This window comes from Cynocephalus volans, chromosome 1, assembly GCF_027409185.1.
Source record: "Cynocephalus volans isolate mCynVol1 chromosome 1, mCynVol1.pri, whole genome shotgun sequence".
Classification (NCBI taxonomy): Eukaryota; Metazoa; Chordata; class Mammalia; order Dermoptera; family Cynocephalidae; genus Cynocephalus; species Cynocephalus volans.
In genome coordinates, this window is record NC_084460.1 from 12,221,537 (window position 1) to 12,237,403 (window position 15,867).

The 15,867-nt window shown below is 40.0% G+C and overlaps 1 protein-coding gene across 7 annotated transcripts in view; it reads left to right on the plus strand.

Moving 5' to 3' along the window:
* KIF16B (kinesin family member 16B) overlaps positions 1 to 15,867 on the plus strand; it is a 321,838-nt gene that overhangs the window by 205,606 nt on the left and 100,365 nt on the right. For all 7 annotated transcript variants that reach the window (XM_063098597.1, XM_063098552.1, XM_063098569.1 and 4 more), the window contains one exon: positions 8,056 to 8,178. In XM_063098597.1, coding sequence (XP_062954667.1) covers positions 8,056 to 8,178 — 123 coding nt within the window. The remainder of the gene's footprint in view (positions 1 to 8,055; positions 8,179 to 15,867) is intronic.

Here is a 15,867-nt window from a genome sequence, read left to right on the forward strand (position 1 = left end):
GTTCGGATCCTATATAGGGATGGCCGGTGCGCTCACTGGCTGAGTGCCGGTCACGAAAAAGACAAAAAAAAAAAAAAAAAAAAAAGAAATATGTGCTATGCTGGGAAGAGAGGCAGGAGAATTTTGTTAAATCTGATAAAAATCCAGATTTGCCTGTGTTATAGAAGCAAAGCTTAGATATGGGCTCTAGGAGATTAGGCAGCAGTCCTTAGGTCTGACCTTGTCGTCGTTAAAGCATATACTGAATGTAACCATCTGGCACATAATTAGAATGTTTAGGGAGAAATAATGATTCCCTGTAGAATTGGACCATCCCATGCCCTCTGCAGAGCTCACAGTGATCCGAGTGGATATTAGTGCCACTTCCTGTTCATTTCCTAAATTTGCCCCCTTTGAAGGAAGATAGCCTGAGTAGGAAGAGAAGATTCTTTTTTTTTTTTTCATTTTTTATTTTTTATTTATTTTATTTTTTTAATTTAATTTTATTTTGTCAGTACACAATGTGGTTGATTATTGTGTCCCATTACCGAAACCTCTCTCCCGCCTTCCTCTCCCCCGTCCCTCCCAACAACCTCATATCTGCTTGTGTAGCAACGTCAAGGAATTGTAATTGTTGTGTCTTCTTCTCACCCCCCCGTTTGTTTGTGTATTTATTTATTTATTTTCAGCTCCCACAAATGAGTGAGAACATGTGATATTTCTCTTTCTGTGCCTGACTTGTTTCACTTAATATAATTCTCTAGGAAGAGAAGATTCTAATCGGAACATTTACAATATAGCGTGTGTTCTGCCTGTTTCATTTGGCTGAGGACCTGACTACAGTGTTTCACTAACAATGGAAAAATAGCGTAATTGTTGACACAGGATATTATTTCATTAAAAGCTATCAGAAGAATATTTCTTTGTATTTAATTTTAAAAGATGGTATTTCCTATGTACCGACATGTAATCCAACTTACTAATTATGTAGTTTTTCTTGACCTTTTGTTTCTAAATAGAACCATTCCACAGTGCATTTAAAATTCCTTGTAATGTCTTATGTGTTCATTTATGCCAGACCCACTGTAGAGAGGTGCTTCCAAACATATGGCCTTTTGTGTTTCTTTACCTCCTACTATGATGTGTCACCAAATTCCCCTTCAGAATCTAAGAATCTTCTTTGCCACATGTAGGGAAACTGACTCCAAAATAAATAACATTGTAGAAATCTAAAAGCTCCCTAAATAATGGGACATAATATGATGCAGTACACATTTATAGGTCTAGTATAAAATTCAAGAAAGTCAAAATATAGCTACTTTCAAATCAAAAATAAATTGAGGAGACATTTACGTTAGTTTCCCTGTTTGTCCAGTATAAACATAGTTTAGGAGAATATCAGGAACCTTTCACACTGTATCCTGGGAATTCTACATTTCTCATGAAATTGACTTCATAAAGTAATTTTTAAAAATTACACTGCTGCAATGATTTGATGGAAACACATGCTTTTTAATTTTTCTGTTTATTATACTTTTGCTCTCATGTCTTCAGATCCTTACCTTATATTTCAGTCGTTCATTTTTGTCATTGTTGGTTTCTGTACACTTTTTAATATTTAGCTCATATTGTGAGGTTGAAGTACACTGTAGCCAAGGATGATGGGGGGGACTCTAGCAGTGTTTCTAGATCCCAGCATGCTAAGTAATGGAGAGAGAAGTATCTTTCTTCTCTGCAGAGGATCCTGTTACACTACATTGTCTAATCCTGATTGAGGCAATAGCTCTTGTGTCCGGTCTAGAAGCATTTATTGAAGAACACATGCAGGTGCTCATATGTAAAGGGCTATCCTAGGTTGAAGTGAGCTACGTAAATAAGATCCAGTCACTCCCAGATAACTGATCCCTGCTCAATTCAATTCATATGCCCAGTGAAATTGTCAAAGGTGGGTATTTTTTTTTTGTAAAGGATATATGAGCCTGAGCCTCAAGTAACTTTCCTTTCATTAGGGATTGATTTCACAATTATACATTCTTAGAAACAGAGAAATTTCCAGCTATAAAAAACCCATGTAATAACCAGACCATCAGTTATAGTCTTATCCCATTTTGAAAATTGGCTTATAAAAAGAAGTTAAGGTAGCAAATGCTATCTTTAGAATATAATCCATCTAGAGTGGAAACACTAAGTCTTTGTTCAAAACTTAATGCAGTTGAGAAAAACTAAAGGTTTTGGAAATTACAAATACTTTGTTAAAGTTATTTTGTATTCCCAGGACCTGGTCCTATTCATGGTACATAGTTGGTGGTCTTAACTAAAAGATACCAGTGTTTGATTATATATCTTAGGGGTGCTTGTAAGAAAAGGCATTTAGAAAGTCAAAATTAAGTCTCCATTGCTTAGCTGACAGTAGTAATGACTGCATCCATAACATTTAGTTGTTCTTACTCAGCTCCCCCATCACAACTTTCTAATCCTGATATAATCATCAGTTTACTTGTCAGAGTCTGCCTCTAACCTTAAGTCCCTCAGAGCAGGGTGCTATCTGGTTCATAGTTGGGCTTCTGCCATGTAGTTAGAATTTGATATCGAGCATGCCCGGGATCCTAAGCAAGGAACTATGGGCCACAGCCTTCTCCATCCTGAAGCAGGTAAGAGAGCATGCCTGGGGTTCTATGCAAGGAGCTGAAGGCCACAGCTCCCCCCCCCCCCATTCAGAAGAGGCAAGAGAGCATGCCTGGGTTCCTAGGCAAGGAGCCAGGGGCAGTATCTCCCATCCAAAAGCAGGCAAGAGAGCACACTGAAAACACCACTTCCATGCAAGTGGCCCACTGTAGCCACCACCATAACCATGGCTGCTGAAAAAGTGGCTCAATGCCATAGCAGCAGCCACAGCCACTGTGCAGGCAACCTGCTGGACACTTGACTGCCTTAACACAAGGAGAGTCACCAGCAAAGACCAGAAAGAGAAGAGGATGTCTCTCTTTGCAAAACCCGCTCCAGAGTAACAGAAGAAGCAACTGCTCTACCAGATGACCAGACATCAATGTGGAGGTACTAGAAATATTAAAACCCAAGAAAATATGACACCACCAAAAGAATACAGTAATTCTCATGTGCCAGACCCCGTAGAGCATGAAACCCTTGAAATGGCTGAGAAGGAATTCTGAGCAACACTTGTAAGGAAACTCACTGAGATCTGAGAAGATTCAGTAAGACAATATAATAAAACAAGAGGGAAAAAAAAGCTAGGCTATTAAGGAGCAAATTTACAAAGAAATTAATACCTTAGAAAAGAAGGTAGAAGAACTCATGGAACTGAAAGATTCACTCAACGAAGTGAACACAACTAAAATCTTAAGCAGCAGGCTAGAATAAGAAGATGAAAGAATTTCTGATCTTGAAGATAGTTTTTTTGAAATAACCCAGGTGGACAAAAAAAAAGGAAAAAAGAATTTTAGAAAATGAAGAAATTCTAAGAGAGCTAGCAGACAACCTTAAGCATACAAACATTTGGATCATGGGTGTTCTAGAAGGGGAGGAGAAATGGGAAGTCATGGAAAACCTATTCAATGAAATAATAACAGAAAACCTCCCAGGTATAGGGAGAGACAGGGACTTTCAGATCCAGGAGGTTCAAATATCCCCAAATGGATTCAACCCAAAAAGATCCTCTCTGAGGCACAGTGTAGTAAAACTGGCAAAGCTCAAAGACAAAGAGGGAATCTTAAAAGAATCAAGAGAAAAACATCAAGTCACCTATAAGGGAGCCCCTATCAGACTAACAGTAGACTTCTCAACAGAAACTCTATAGGCCAGAAGAAACTGGGATAACCCTGCACTGGCCAGCTGCCAAGACAAACAAACAAAAAGAAGTCAGAAAATGGGATGATATATTCAAAATCCTAAAAAAGACAAAACTGCCAGCCAAGAAGACTATACCCAGCAAGACTATATTTCAAAAATGAGCGAAAAATAGTGTATTTTCCAGACTAACAAAAACTGTGGGAGTTTACCACACATAACCAGCCCTACAAGAAAGTACTCAAGGAAGTCCTGTGTCTGGAATTCAAAAAATGATAATCACTACCATGAATACACATGAAAGAACAAAACCCACTGGTAGAGCAAAAATGCAAACAAGAAAGAGAGAAACTAAATCTTGCCACCAAAAAAGCCATAGTGACAATGTAATAATGTCCCTATTTTATTTCTGATCTTGGTAATTTTGATCTCTCTTTTTTCTTGGTCAGCCTATACAAAAGTTTGCAAAATTTGTTGATCTTTTCAAAGAATCAACTTTTGGTTTTGTTGATTTGAGAATAGAGATACTGTTTTTAATTCCCTGTTTCATATATTTCCATTGTAATCTTTGTTATTTCCTACTTATATTTGCTTTTTGTTTAGTTTGCTCTACCTTTTCTATTTCCTTAAGGTAGAAGTTTACATTACTGATTTGGGGATTTTTCTTATTTTTAATATGGGTGTTTACAAGTATAAATTTTCTTCTAAACACTGCATGAGCCCTGCCTCCTATAAATTTTGATACGTTGCACTTTGATCTTTATCTCAAATACTCTCAGATTTCCCTGTGATTTTTCTTTTTACTCATTGTTTATTTAGGAGAGTGTTATTTAATTTCCACACATTTGTGAGCTTTCTAAATTTCCTTCTGTTATTGTGGTCAGAAAACATATTTTCTAAAATTAGTCTTTTTTTAAAGAAAAAAAAAAGGAGAAATTTGAACAAACAAAAAAGTTCATAGAGAGATTTCCATCATCTTTCAAATCTATTTTTCTACAAAGTTTTTGAAGTGTCTTTGTGTTTACATTGTTTCATTGTTTTTTTATGCAATTTATGTTGCTAAACTTAGATATTTGATTTCTGTTCTTGATTTCCTTTTATTAAGAGGACCTGTTGATTTGCTTAGAAATTAATTTGCCTTTGAAAAGTTTATTAATCTTCCTCTGTTGAAATTAATTTGATATTTGCAAGCTTTTGGAAGACTTTACAGAGCTATTTCACATAATTGTAGAGATTAAAAAATGAAATATGTAAATTTTAGTAAGTTCTGCATCTCCAATTTTTGTGAAAATTTGAAGCCCTACTTTGTACAGAGTATTTTGTTATTCATATATTATTCAGTTTATGTATTTGTTATTTGAACAAATAAATGTACATATCCTTAAAAAAGAATTTGTTAAGTATCATGCCCTTTTCCTTATATGGAGAAAACTGAGGTACAGAGAGGGTGAGTGACTGTCCCAGAGGTAGGACTGGGTTCCAAGCCTTCCTCTCTCTTTCTGAGCCTCTGAAGTCAACACCACCTGGAATCCCAAGTCTATTTTTTGTGATTGCTTCAAGGAAACAGAGTTTCAAAACCAAGTGTGTCACACTCGTTGATATTGTCATCCACCCCTTTTTGAGAACCTCATAATTCATATGATCTTGAAAGGTGTGAGTATATAAATGGAGGTATCCCTAGGCAAAGCTGTGAAAAATGTGAAGTTTGCATTTCAGGTCCTCTCCCTCAGCAAAAATGTATGACAACGTGTGCCTGAAGTGACAGAAGCCCAATAGATAAGTTTGAAAGAACGCTAATAATGATCCCTTAACAAGGTCATGTGATGATTAGGAGTTTTTTACTAATGCTGTTTCTTGTTGGTCAAAAGAAGATTATCTTCATTTCCTGCCTTTGCTCTTCCTCACCTCTTAGGACGGAGCCTGTAACTGTAAGAGACAGCTGCTCACCGGATTAGCCAAGGTGTTGGCCTTTTGTTCTAAGTGGTAGGGAGGGCCCAGTTTCCTCTTAAGGAAGAACAAGAGGATCTTTCTTTATCAACTAGTCTTATCAGTTGATAGTTGTTGCTTGAAATCCCAACAGCAGCATTCCCCTGCTGAGGTTGTCCCTAACTACGTTGTAGTTCCTAACCCCCAACTCCCAACACACACATGTGCGTGCACACACAGCAAATTGGTTCCACAAGAGATCATGTCAAATCTGGAAGAGAGATCATGCTCTTACTTGCAAAATATACTTATTTAGCATGATACAGAAGTGCACAGGCAGCAGAGCGAGAGCTTCATCTATAAAACATGGCATTCGTAGGTCAAAGACATTTCTTAAAATATATTCTTATAAATAAAACCACTAATTTATTTTTCACCTTTAAATAGATAAACATATTCCACGTTTCAGGAAATGTTTACATTTAAAGTAATTTGGAAAGGACCACCAGTGAACTGAAAAGCCTTTAGCAGTGCACATATTGAGGAACTCCCTATTTAAGAATTACTTGATGGTTTTTGACATTAGGGACAGCAAAATAGATGTAGCATTGCGAAAAACAATGACTCATTCTTGTTTTGGGTTGACTAGCTACTCGGGGAAAAATTAAGATGCTCTAAAAGGCTTTGGTAACTTCATATCATACCAAAATGTTCACACAGTCAACTAGATTGAAAGGAGCAATCGGAAACAAATCCTCCATCTCTGCGTCATACAGAAGACTGAGCCTTCACACATACAGCTGGGTTGGGCCTTCCAGGTTACACCTGCTGAGGATCCAAAGGTCCAGGACACCTTTAAACCTGGGAGAAGGGAGCTTGTTGCCTGCTTTTTTTTTTTTTCCCCATTTTTTTAAATTGTGATAAAACATACATAACATAAGGATTGCCTTATGCTTATTGAAGCATTTTTAAGCTTTGCATGGAATTAATTACATTCACAATGCCTTGTGATTACTACCTCCATCTATTTCCAAAATTTTTAATCATCCTGAACATAAACTGTGTACCCCTTAAGCAGTAACTTTTCATTATTCCTCCCTGCCCTCCCCCCCCATTTCCAATAGCCTCTAATCTCTTTCTGTCTCCAAAATTTTTTTTTCCTGTTTAATTTATTTTTCCTTTATTGACCCATAATAATTGTATACATTTATGGAGTACTATATAGTCAGATAAATGGGTTTCACTGCATAATCATGGAGTTTCCAGCTTCTTAAAATCTATATGTTTAAAGCATTCATTAGCTAAGTTTATCTCTGATAGATGAAATTATTTTAAAATTTCATGATAGCACTATAGCCTAGTAGTGACAAAGGTGGGCTCTACATTAGCTGCGTTCAAATCCTTCCTCTCCCACTGACATTCATCAGGTGACCTCACCCTCAGTCTTGGACCTCTCTGATGAATAGGGTTAATAATGCTTAATACCTCATGGGGGATGGTGAGGATTAAATGAGCTAATGGATATAAACTGTTTAGCACAGTTGTTGCTATATAGTATGTATTCAGTACATGCTAATTATGATTCTAATTATTTTGTTACTACGACTGCTTCAAAAACATATTTTATGTTTTCTAAAGCCCCAGGTTAGTGCAAATAATAACGACTATTCCGAGATTTCCTCCTGTTCACACTCAAGAGAACTCATTTTGAAGATTTATTTTTTTCATAATTCCCCTTTCTCAGACCCCTCGGGCTTCCCACCACCCAGACCATTAATATTTGTCAAAGCCAAAGTGATTATTAATCAAATGGAGCCTAAAGAAAATACTTGGGATTTGTTTTAATTATAGTTTAAAGAGTTTTCCACATTCTACTGGTTTATAAAAATGCCAAAAGTTAAAAATGAAGTAAATGTGAATAAAATCTTCAGCATTTGCAGTTTTATGTAGTCTGATAGTCTGTGATGAAAGAAGTTTGTCAGATAGTCAGGACTTTTCAGAAAGGAATCGAGTTTACACTGATTTTTTTAAGAGTCAGGATATGTAATCTGTCCCTGTTTTCACTTGTTCTTATAAACTGGAAGGAACTTCAAAGACAAACAACTTTTTGAAGTGCTTTTGCCCTAACTTCTCAGACTGGTATATCTGAAGAAATGGGCTTTAGTTATGAGAGAGGCTTAGTATTTCTCTTTCAAAGGAAAACATCACTTTTCTAAATAAGCTCTACTGGTTTGATGCTCCTTTTTTTCTACTTGAAGTACATTTTCTCCCTCCTGCCCAAGCAGGGTATTTGCAGCAGAGTGATCTCAGTTTCTCTTTGTTCTCTGTCTGATGTTCCTTTGATAGCGAATGGTTTCTCGCTCTTTGGGAGCAAATCCAGATGACCTGAAGGACCCAATTAAAATTAGTATTCCACGCTATGTCCTCTGCGGGCAAGGAAAGGACGAGCACTTCGAGTTTGAGGTCAAGGTAAGTGTCCCTTCTTTACCCTTCCAGAGGCATGGTGGTTTGAGGCTATGCAGTGCTTTCTCTGTCTCTTTTGTAAAAGGTAATGAAGCTATATGTGAATGTCTTATTTTGCAAGATAATGGTCATGCCCTTCTTTAAACCAGTCTGTGAAATTCAAGACTGCAGCACATGGAGGGAGTGATCCTAGAGAACAGAATGGTAGTTGGGGAGTCAGACAGACATGGAAGCTCTGTCACCTACTGGCCCCACAGGTACAGTGACAGACCAGCCTTTGGTCACCTGGGTTGCCCAGGACTTTGCTGATTTCAGCCATGAAAGTTCCATACCCTGGAAAACCCCACAATCTTGGGCAAACCAGGACAATTGGTCACCCTACCCATGGGCTTAGGTTCAATTTCCTTATCTACAAAAAAGAGAATAATAATATTTATGTATAGGGATATCAATGCATATAAAATTCTTCATCCAGTGGCTGGTATATAATAAAAAAGGAATTATAGATATTGCTGTTATCACTACGGCTGTTTTTGTTTTTTGTTTTTATTATTGATTAGGAAACTTGCCTAAATTATTAATTTAGGAAGTTTCAGGTAATATTTGATTTATAACAACTTTTCAGGAAGAGATGTACCTGTTTTCTTACATCATACTTTCCAGAGTAGTGACTTCATCTTATCACTAATTTATTTCCATTGACTCATAACACTTAAATGTTGCTGGCCATCATCCCCTCCCTAAGGAATTAATGACAAATCACGCTTCTTCATTTTCAAGGATAGGCAAGGGTACTGATGTCATGAAGTCCACTAGGATCCCAGTATATGGATGTGTTAGGTTATTCCTTGAGGTGGTTTTGTTCAGATAAACACCAGACTGGAAATCTGGATGCTGAGTTCTGTAAATTCTGACTCTGCTGTGGTTTGCTGAGTGACCTGAAGTCTTCTAACTTTTCTGAGCTTTAGTTTCCTCATTGGTAAAATGAGGAAATAGGACAATTGGAAAGTTCTCCAAATTTCGTCTTACTGGAGAAGGTTGTTTGTTCAAAGAATATCTTTTGAGAAGGACACTGTAGAAAGCAGGTGAGCCTGGAGCTGCTGTGAAGGGAGGGGAGAGCCTGCAGCCACCGTCCCCACCTTCCCCACTCCTGTGGCACCTCAGGGGAGCCCCCAGGTGTGCACATTCCTTTCAGGTGTGCACATTCCTTGTTTTCCTGAAGAAACAGCATAAAACACTTCTTTTCTAATTAGTCAGGTTTTTAGATTTTTATTTCTGTATTCTGAGTTTTTCTTTAAAAAAAACAACTGGGCATTAATTTATATATGTGATGTTGTGTTGAGAAGGCATGATGGCTGTATGTTGCTGTTGTTTCTAACTTTACTGATCGGATGCTATGGTTTCTTTTTGTTTGTTGGGGTTTCTTGGCTGTGCTCTAACCAGCTGAGCAACCAGCCAGCCCCAGGTTCTGTGGTTTCTTATTAAAATGTTACACCATGTCCTTGGTCCATTACTTCCCACTGCCCCTGACCTAATGCCTGATTCCTGCTCAATTTCTTTTCATTTGTTCTCAACCATTCTAAATTTTGTGTGTCTCTGTGTGTGTCTGTGTAGAGTTCCATTTGTACACATATATAATGTGATATACGTGTATAAAAACAATTTCAGAAGGTGTGTTTGTATTATTTCCATATTTTTGAATTATGGGGATAAAGTCTGGCTTTCACCAGCTCAGAATGTGAATTCTCCAAAGCATAGAACTCATAGCAGTGAAGGACATGCACTGATTTTAGTTGGTACATGGATATATTTACTTTAACAGATAAATGTGTTAATGAAGCATAACTATTAAATTGATTTATGTGTGGAACTTAGTTAAAGAAGTCATTTAATTTTTTTAAACTGAGTTGATTTAAATAAAAATTACACGTAAGTAATAGTCCAGGTTGTATGCAGATCTGGCAAAAATCGTGAAGATGCTGCTGTCAAAACTGAATAGAGAAAATTATATGAGGCCTTACAGAGTCGAGACTTTCACTCAAAATACATAAAATCCAAATCCAAAGAGTTCTGCTTTTTTCAGATTTATCAAAGTAAGTTCTGAAAGCGTGTCATTGTTTTGCTTTCTTTTTCTGCTTACTCTCGGTGCTAATGATTATTAGCACCAGGAATGGACTCTTAGCATTAGCCTGCAGATTTCCTAGTTCTCCCTTTAGGAAGGGTCTCTGATGGTTTTACAGGTAGGTGTGCCCAGGGCCTCCGCTCCTGTGGAGATACCCTGTCACAGAGGTATGAGCGCCTAGAACTGGCAACAGACATTGTGTGAAGATACCGTCCCTCCTCTTAACAGAACAAAGTGGCCTGGCTCAAGGCAAAGATAGCTGTTGGAACAGTTCTGGGTGCCTAGACTTCCTGTCCAGAGGAGTATACTCGGATGAGTTTATGTACGTAAAGTGCTTAAAATAGTACCTGCCATATAATAAGTGCTGGGTAAGTGTTCGTTTTTTAAAATAAATAAAAATAAAAAGGTGTAGGGAATGAGTGAGATTTTACCCTTGAAATTCCCTCAATGATTTTCAATGTGCCACTATATCTTTATGAGAATTTTGGGGTTTTTTTGTTTGTTTTCCTTTTTAATTACTAGTTCACCCTCAGCATTCTGAATTTAAAAATTGTGTGTCAACCTTCCATCCCTCATTTGTATATTTCATGCATAGGCCATGTTTTCTAGCACAAATAGGCACACCTGTGATAATATTTCGGCTACTACTAAATTCTTGATGAGCCAGTAGCTTAAAGAAGGCTAATGTGAAAAGTATTATTTTTAAAACAGGCTATTCTCTTTAGTTTTAGGCTTCTTTGAAGAAAAATCTGATGTTATCGTAAAAAGATGTTTTATGTCATTGCACTATATACTTTTGAGAAATCTTTGCTACTTCTCTTTTTAAAAAGTCATTTTTTGTTTTTCTTTGTCCTGCACAATGGTCTTAAAGGTCTTTTGGGGTCCTGAGTGCATACCTTGAGGTGCTGTGCCCTCTGTGACCAGCTGGGCAGGGGCTTGATGCCCCCCTGTTGTAGGACCCCTATTCACTGTATGGCTTGCTGGTGGTCACTGCCAGCTCATTGAGGGGCTCAGGTGACTTGTATGAACACCCCAGGGTCCACTTGGTACCAGTTTCCACTCACTGGGCAGGCAGGCCCGAGAGCGCCTGGGAGAGACAGCAGGCAAGGGGCGGCTGCCTGGGTTCTCCTCTGTGCACTTCCCCCATACCCCCTTATCCCCTCTGTTTACTACCCTGTTCTGCCTACCCTTCCTCAAGGAGGACTTATCAGTCATTTAATCATTCCTTCTTTCTGGCTGTTTTCATTTTAATCCCCAATTTGGTAGCTCCAATTTGTTCTGGTCATTGCCAAATGGAGTAGTCATAAGCCCATTAAGGGAACGTTCCAGGTAGGGTACCGGGAGTGGAATTTGGGGGCAGGGCAGGGAGACAGCCAGGGTCCCCAAATGTTCATCTTCTGATCCCTGATGGGTCCTGAGGCAGTTTCTACCACTGGTCTTTAAAATGAGAATAATAGAGCTTTTTATTAAACTAAAATGTATTTAATTCAAAAGAACTCTCTTTTATATCTACTTCATTTGGGGGGATTAAAAACAACTTTCTTTTATCAAATAACCATGAGAATAGATAAGTAGATAGGTTTTCATTGTTTGGTACCATTTAATTTTTTAAATCTACCTTGTTGAGGTATAATTTGTATAATGAAATGCACACCTTTTGAGTATAGTTTAATGAGTTTTGACATATGTAGGCACCCATGTAACCAGCCCCCCAGTCAAGACTGAGAACTCTTCAGTCACTCCAGAAAGTTTCTCGTGCCCCTGTGCAGTCAGCCTGCACATCCAGCCTCCAGCATGTGCTGATCTGCTCCCTACAGTCCAGATGTGTCTTTTCCAGCAGGCTGTAGAAATGGAATCATGCAGCATTGATCTTCTGTCTGGCTGCTTTCACTTACATGATGCGTTGGAGATTCACCTATGTATTTGAGTATAACTAATTTGTTTTTTTTTTTTTATTACTGAATAGCGTCCTGTTGTATGGATATATCCCAGTCTGGGTATTCATTTCTCTTGGTGTTTGTTTTAATATTCTTACCTGATGATACAGAAAGTTGGCATCTCCATGTTGCTTCCCACCCACCACCCTTTAACAATCCCTGAAGGACACATGCCTAGGAACTGCTGATCAGGGTACCAGTACCCATTACCCTCGAAGTTGTCCCTTCCAGGGGGTCCTAATAGCACATCCTCCTGGGACTGTGTCCACGGAGACGTAGATGTCCGTCCTGCCGACTGACAGAGACAGACGAAGCAGGAGTCTGAAGGTGGCCAGTCTGCCTTCTGTCTGAGAAGAGCACATTCTAGTCTGAATATGGCTGAATGTCACCTGCTGGTCAGCAGAATGTAAAATATGTGCCTGCACTCATCTGCAGCTGCCACAAGTAATCCCACTAATGGGACTACAGCATCATCTTAGAACTGCCACTTCACATGCTTTTCAGTGACTGATACATGAAATCAATTCCACTGCATTACGCCTGCCATTTTCAGTTAGCTAGGACCAGAGTGGGTAAAATTTAATTTTTCAATTACATTTTGGCATGATACAGACACCAGCCTGGGAAATCTATGTTAAGGCTAACAGAGGCTTTCATATTCTTATGTCATAAGTTGGTGTCTCCAGCAATGTTTAAAATGCTTTGCATTTTAACTTACATATCAATGTAGTGGTATAAAGAAATAAGCTAATACTAGTGTATTTTTTAATATTTTGTTTCCCAGATGTTTTTCTTTCTGTAAAAACTGGAAGTAATCTTTACAAGACATTGTCCTTCCATCTCCTTCCTGGAGTGGTGACATACATGGTAGTGTCTGCTCTCCCACACCTCCATTCTCCATCCATCACCCAGTTTACTCCCTTCAAGGCCATTGTTGAGTTCATGGCTGGTCTTCTCCTGTAGATGTGAGCTCCCTGGACCCTCCTCTGTCTGGTGTGGCGCTGAGTCCCTGGTCTCCACACAGTGCCTGACTGGGAAGGTCACCAGTGAGATTGCTCAGCAATATCATGCACACAAGCCTGGCCCCAAAGTGTTCTCATGGCCATAGTCTGTCTAGAGCTTAAGAGGTGATTAACTGACCATGTGCCCTTCTTAAACAGTCCCCTGCAACTCCTCGTGTCCCATCCACACTGATGCATGCAGTCATTGATTAGCCACCAGCTGGCTCTTAGTCATGCAGAGAGAGTGTGGGCAAATGGAGCTTCTCCACTGGTCTGAGTCCAAGGATGCCGATCCCTCCCCTGTCCCTTTCTCCCTGCCTCCCCCACCTTCTCAACACTCCCCCACAGTGACACACACACACACACTGTGGCACTGAGCAGTCTCCAGCACCCATGGATTCATTCTGTTTTGCCCCATCTTCATACATCTTCACAGACGGAGACCTCTGTGTCCACGGTCCACCCTCTGGACATTGTCCTGGGCACCTGGGCATTCTGCAGCCCCTTGCTCATGGAAGCACATGCGCATTGTTGTGTCCTTTGAGAAGCCTTCTGACGTCCTAGTCACCCCCCTGTCACACTGCAGGAAGAACAGGCCCCTGCCTCTTCTCACATGGTTCAGGTCAGCCCTTTTGACCAGTGTCACTTTAGTCCACTTGTGGACCAAAGGGATGCAGATCTATATGCACTCCTTACCTTGAACACACAGTGTCCCAAACAAAGCCTTACCTTATTTGAATCATGTGACTTTTGTTTGGATATCATAGTAATATTCTCCTCTTGTTCTGACTCCTGGTAGGTTAGAAGGGCCCGAGAAAGGGGGGAGCGGAGAAAACATGAGTAACAAATGACAGTGAGAAAGCGTGACCTCGAGGAAGTTCTGCACAAACTCGTAGACCCCGTGTGAAGAACTCTTGAGTGCCCAATTGGTGGCCGGCCTCTTCAGTCACGTGAACTTAGACATGTATCAGCTCCCTTCTGATTCCTGTCAGTCCAGCCCGAGAGCTGGGGAGATGCTCACACCTGGAGACCTCAGATCTGCTGGGTCCTCCCTAAGCAGAAGGGACCCAAAGTAAGACTCAGTAAATTGCAAAACTGCAGGGTGGTCGTGCAGTTTGGAATCTTGCTTCTACAACTGAAGGGAACACGTGACAGGGACTGTGGGCCCAGGGACTGGCAAAGTCATGGAATAGTATTAACTTGAGGCAGGAAGATCAAACTGGCAGTGCAAGATGGGCGTGGGTTTGTTTTCTTTTGTTTTGTTTGTGGCCTGAACAGATTTTTTTAAATTTTGCATGAGCTGTCAGCATTGTAAACTTGGGCAGTATGACACAGAAATTCACACTTGCCAAGCTCCTGTGGAAAGTCAAAACACATGAGAACCGGGCCTCATGTTCCTGGGGGTTGGCCCTGGCCGAGTGGCCACACCACACATGAGGTGAGACCTACTCTCCACTTTGCCATAGACCTTAGGCTCCTGAGGAAATCACCTTGATGAAACTCTAGTCTCCAGCTGCTCCATACAGAAAGGCTCACAGACCAAATTAAGTCTGTTTACCCAGTTTATTAAATCAGTTTAAATGCACCCAAAGAAACAGGGAGAAGGCAGGGTAAGTTGACCCTGAGAGTGGGACAAACAGGTGAGCAGAGCGTTCTGGCCAACCCCTGGTCACACCGTGTTCTCCAGTCCTATCTCTCTCTGCCACCTCAGTCTTTCCCACTGATGGTGTGCTTACAAGGACCACAGTGGAGTTTTGAGCAAGGGACCACAGCAGATGTGTTCTACGTACCAAGTGCTCAGAGCCTTTGCACACTTGTTCCATGAGAGAGAGCAGGAAAGGGACACCTGGCCATCAGAGCACTGTAGACAGCCCTGGTTTTCATCTGCACTTCTTGGGTAGAGCACCTGTGGTGCCAGAATGGGGTCACCAAGGGGGTCAACTCAGGGGTATCATAGCTATCATCCCAGAGGGGGCATATCATGACTTTATCCCTGTCCCCCTTTTTATCTCTTAGTAACACTCTTTTCCATTATATTTTTAAAAAATTTATTCTATCTTTGGCATGTCTAGTAGGTTAAGAACCTACAGACTATATTTAGCACTCTTAGGAATTTTGTTGTGTCTCACAAGCTGCTTGCTTACTCGTTATCTGTTCTGACACATCCTGTGAGATTTGCCTGTATCTCATAAGCTTCTAACTTATTTGCTGGCTGTGCTAAACCCTCTTATGAGCTTCATTCATCTTCTGTAGCACAACTGGATGTTCTCAGATAATATAGTAGACTCACGCTGCGCTCCCTGTTATCTGCCACTCACTGGGCCTCTCTGAGTTTCCTTCCTGACTCATCTCGGTGGGCAGAGATTGAGTTTGCAGCACCTCTTTGAGGAAGGAAACTAACATCCATCAAGCACCTTCTTCACCCCAAGCATGTTGCTAGACATCCCCACAAATGTGGAGTATGTACCAAAATGGGGATATTATTTGTATTTCTGAATTAGGAAATTATGAAAGACTGCCCAAGGCCACACAGCTAGTAAGTAGGTCCAGGTACCAAAAGTCCATGTCAAATCTAAGTTCATCGAGCCGTACTGATTTCCCTACCTATTCATTTTAATGTACTTTTCAAATATCA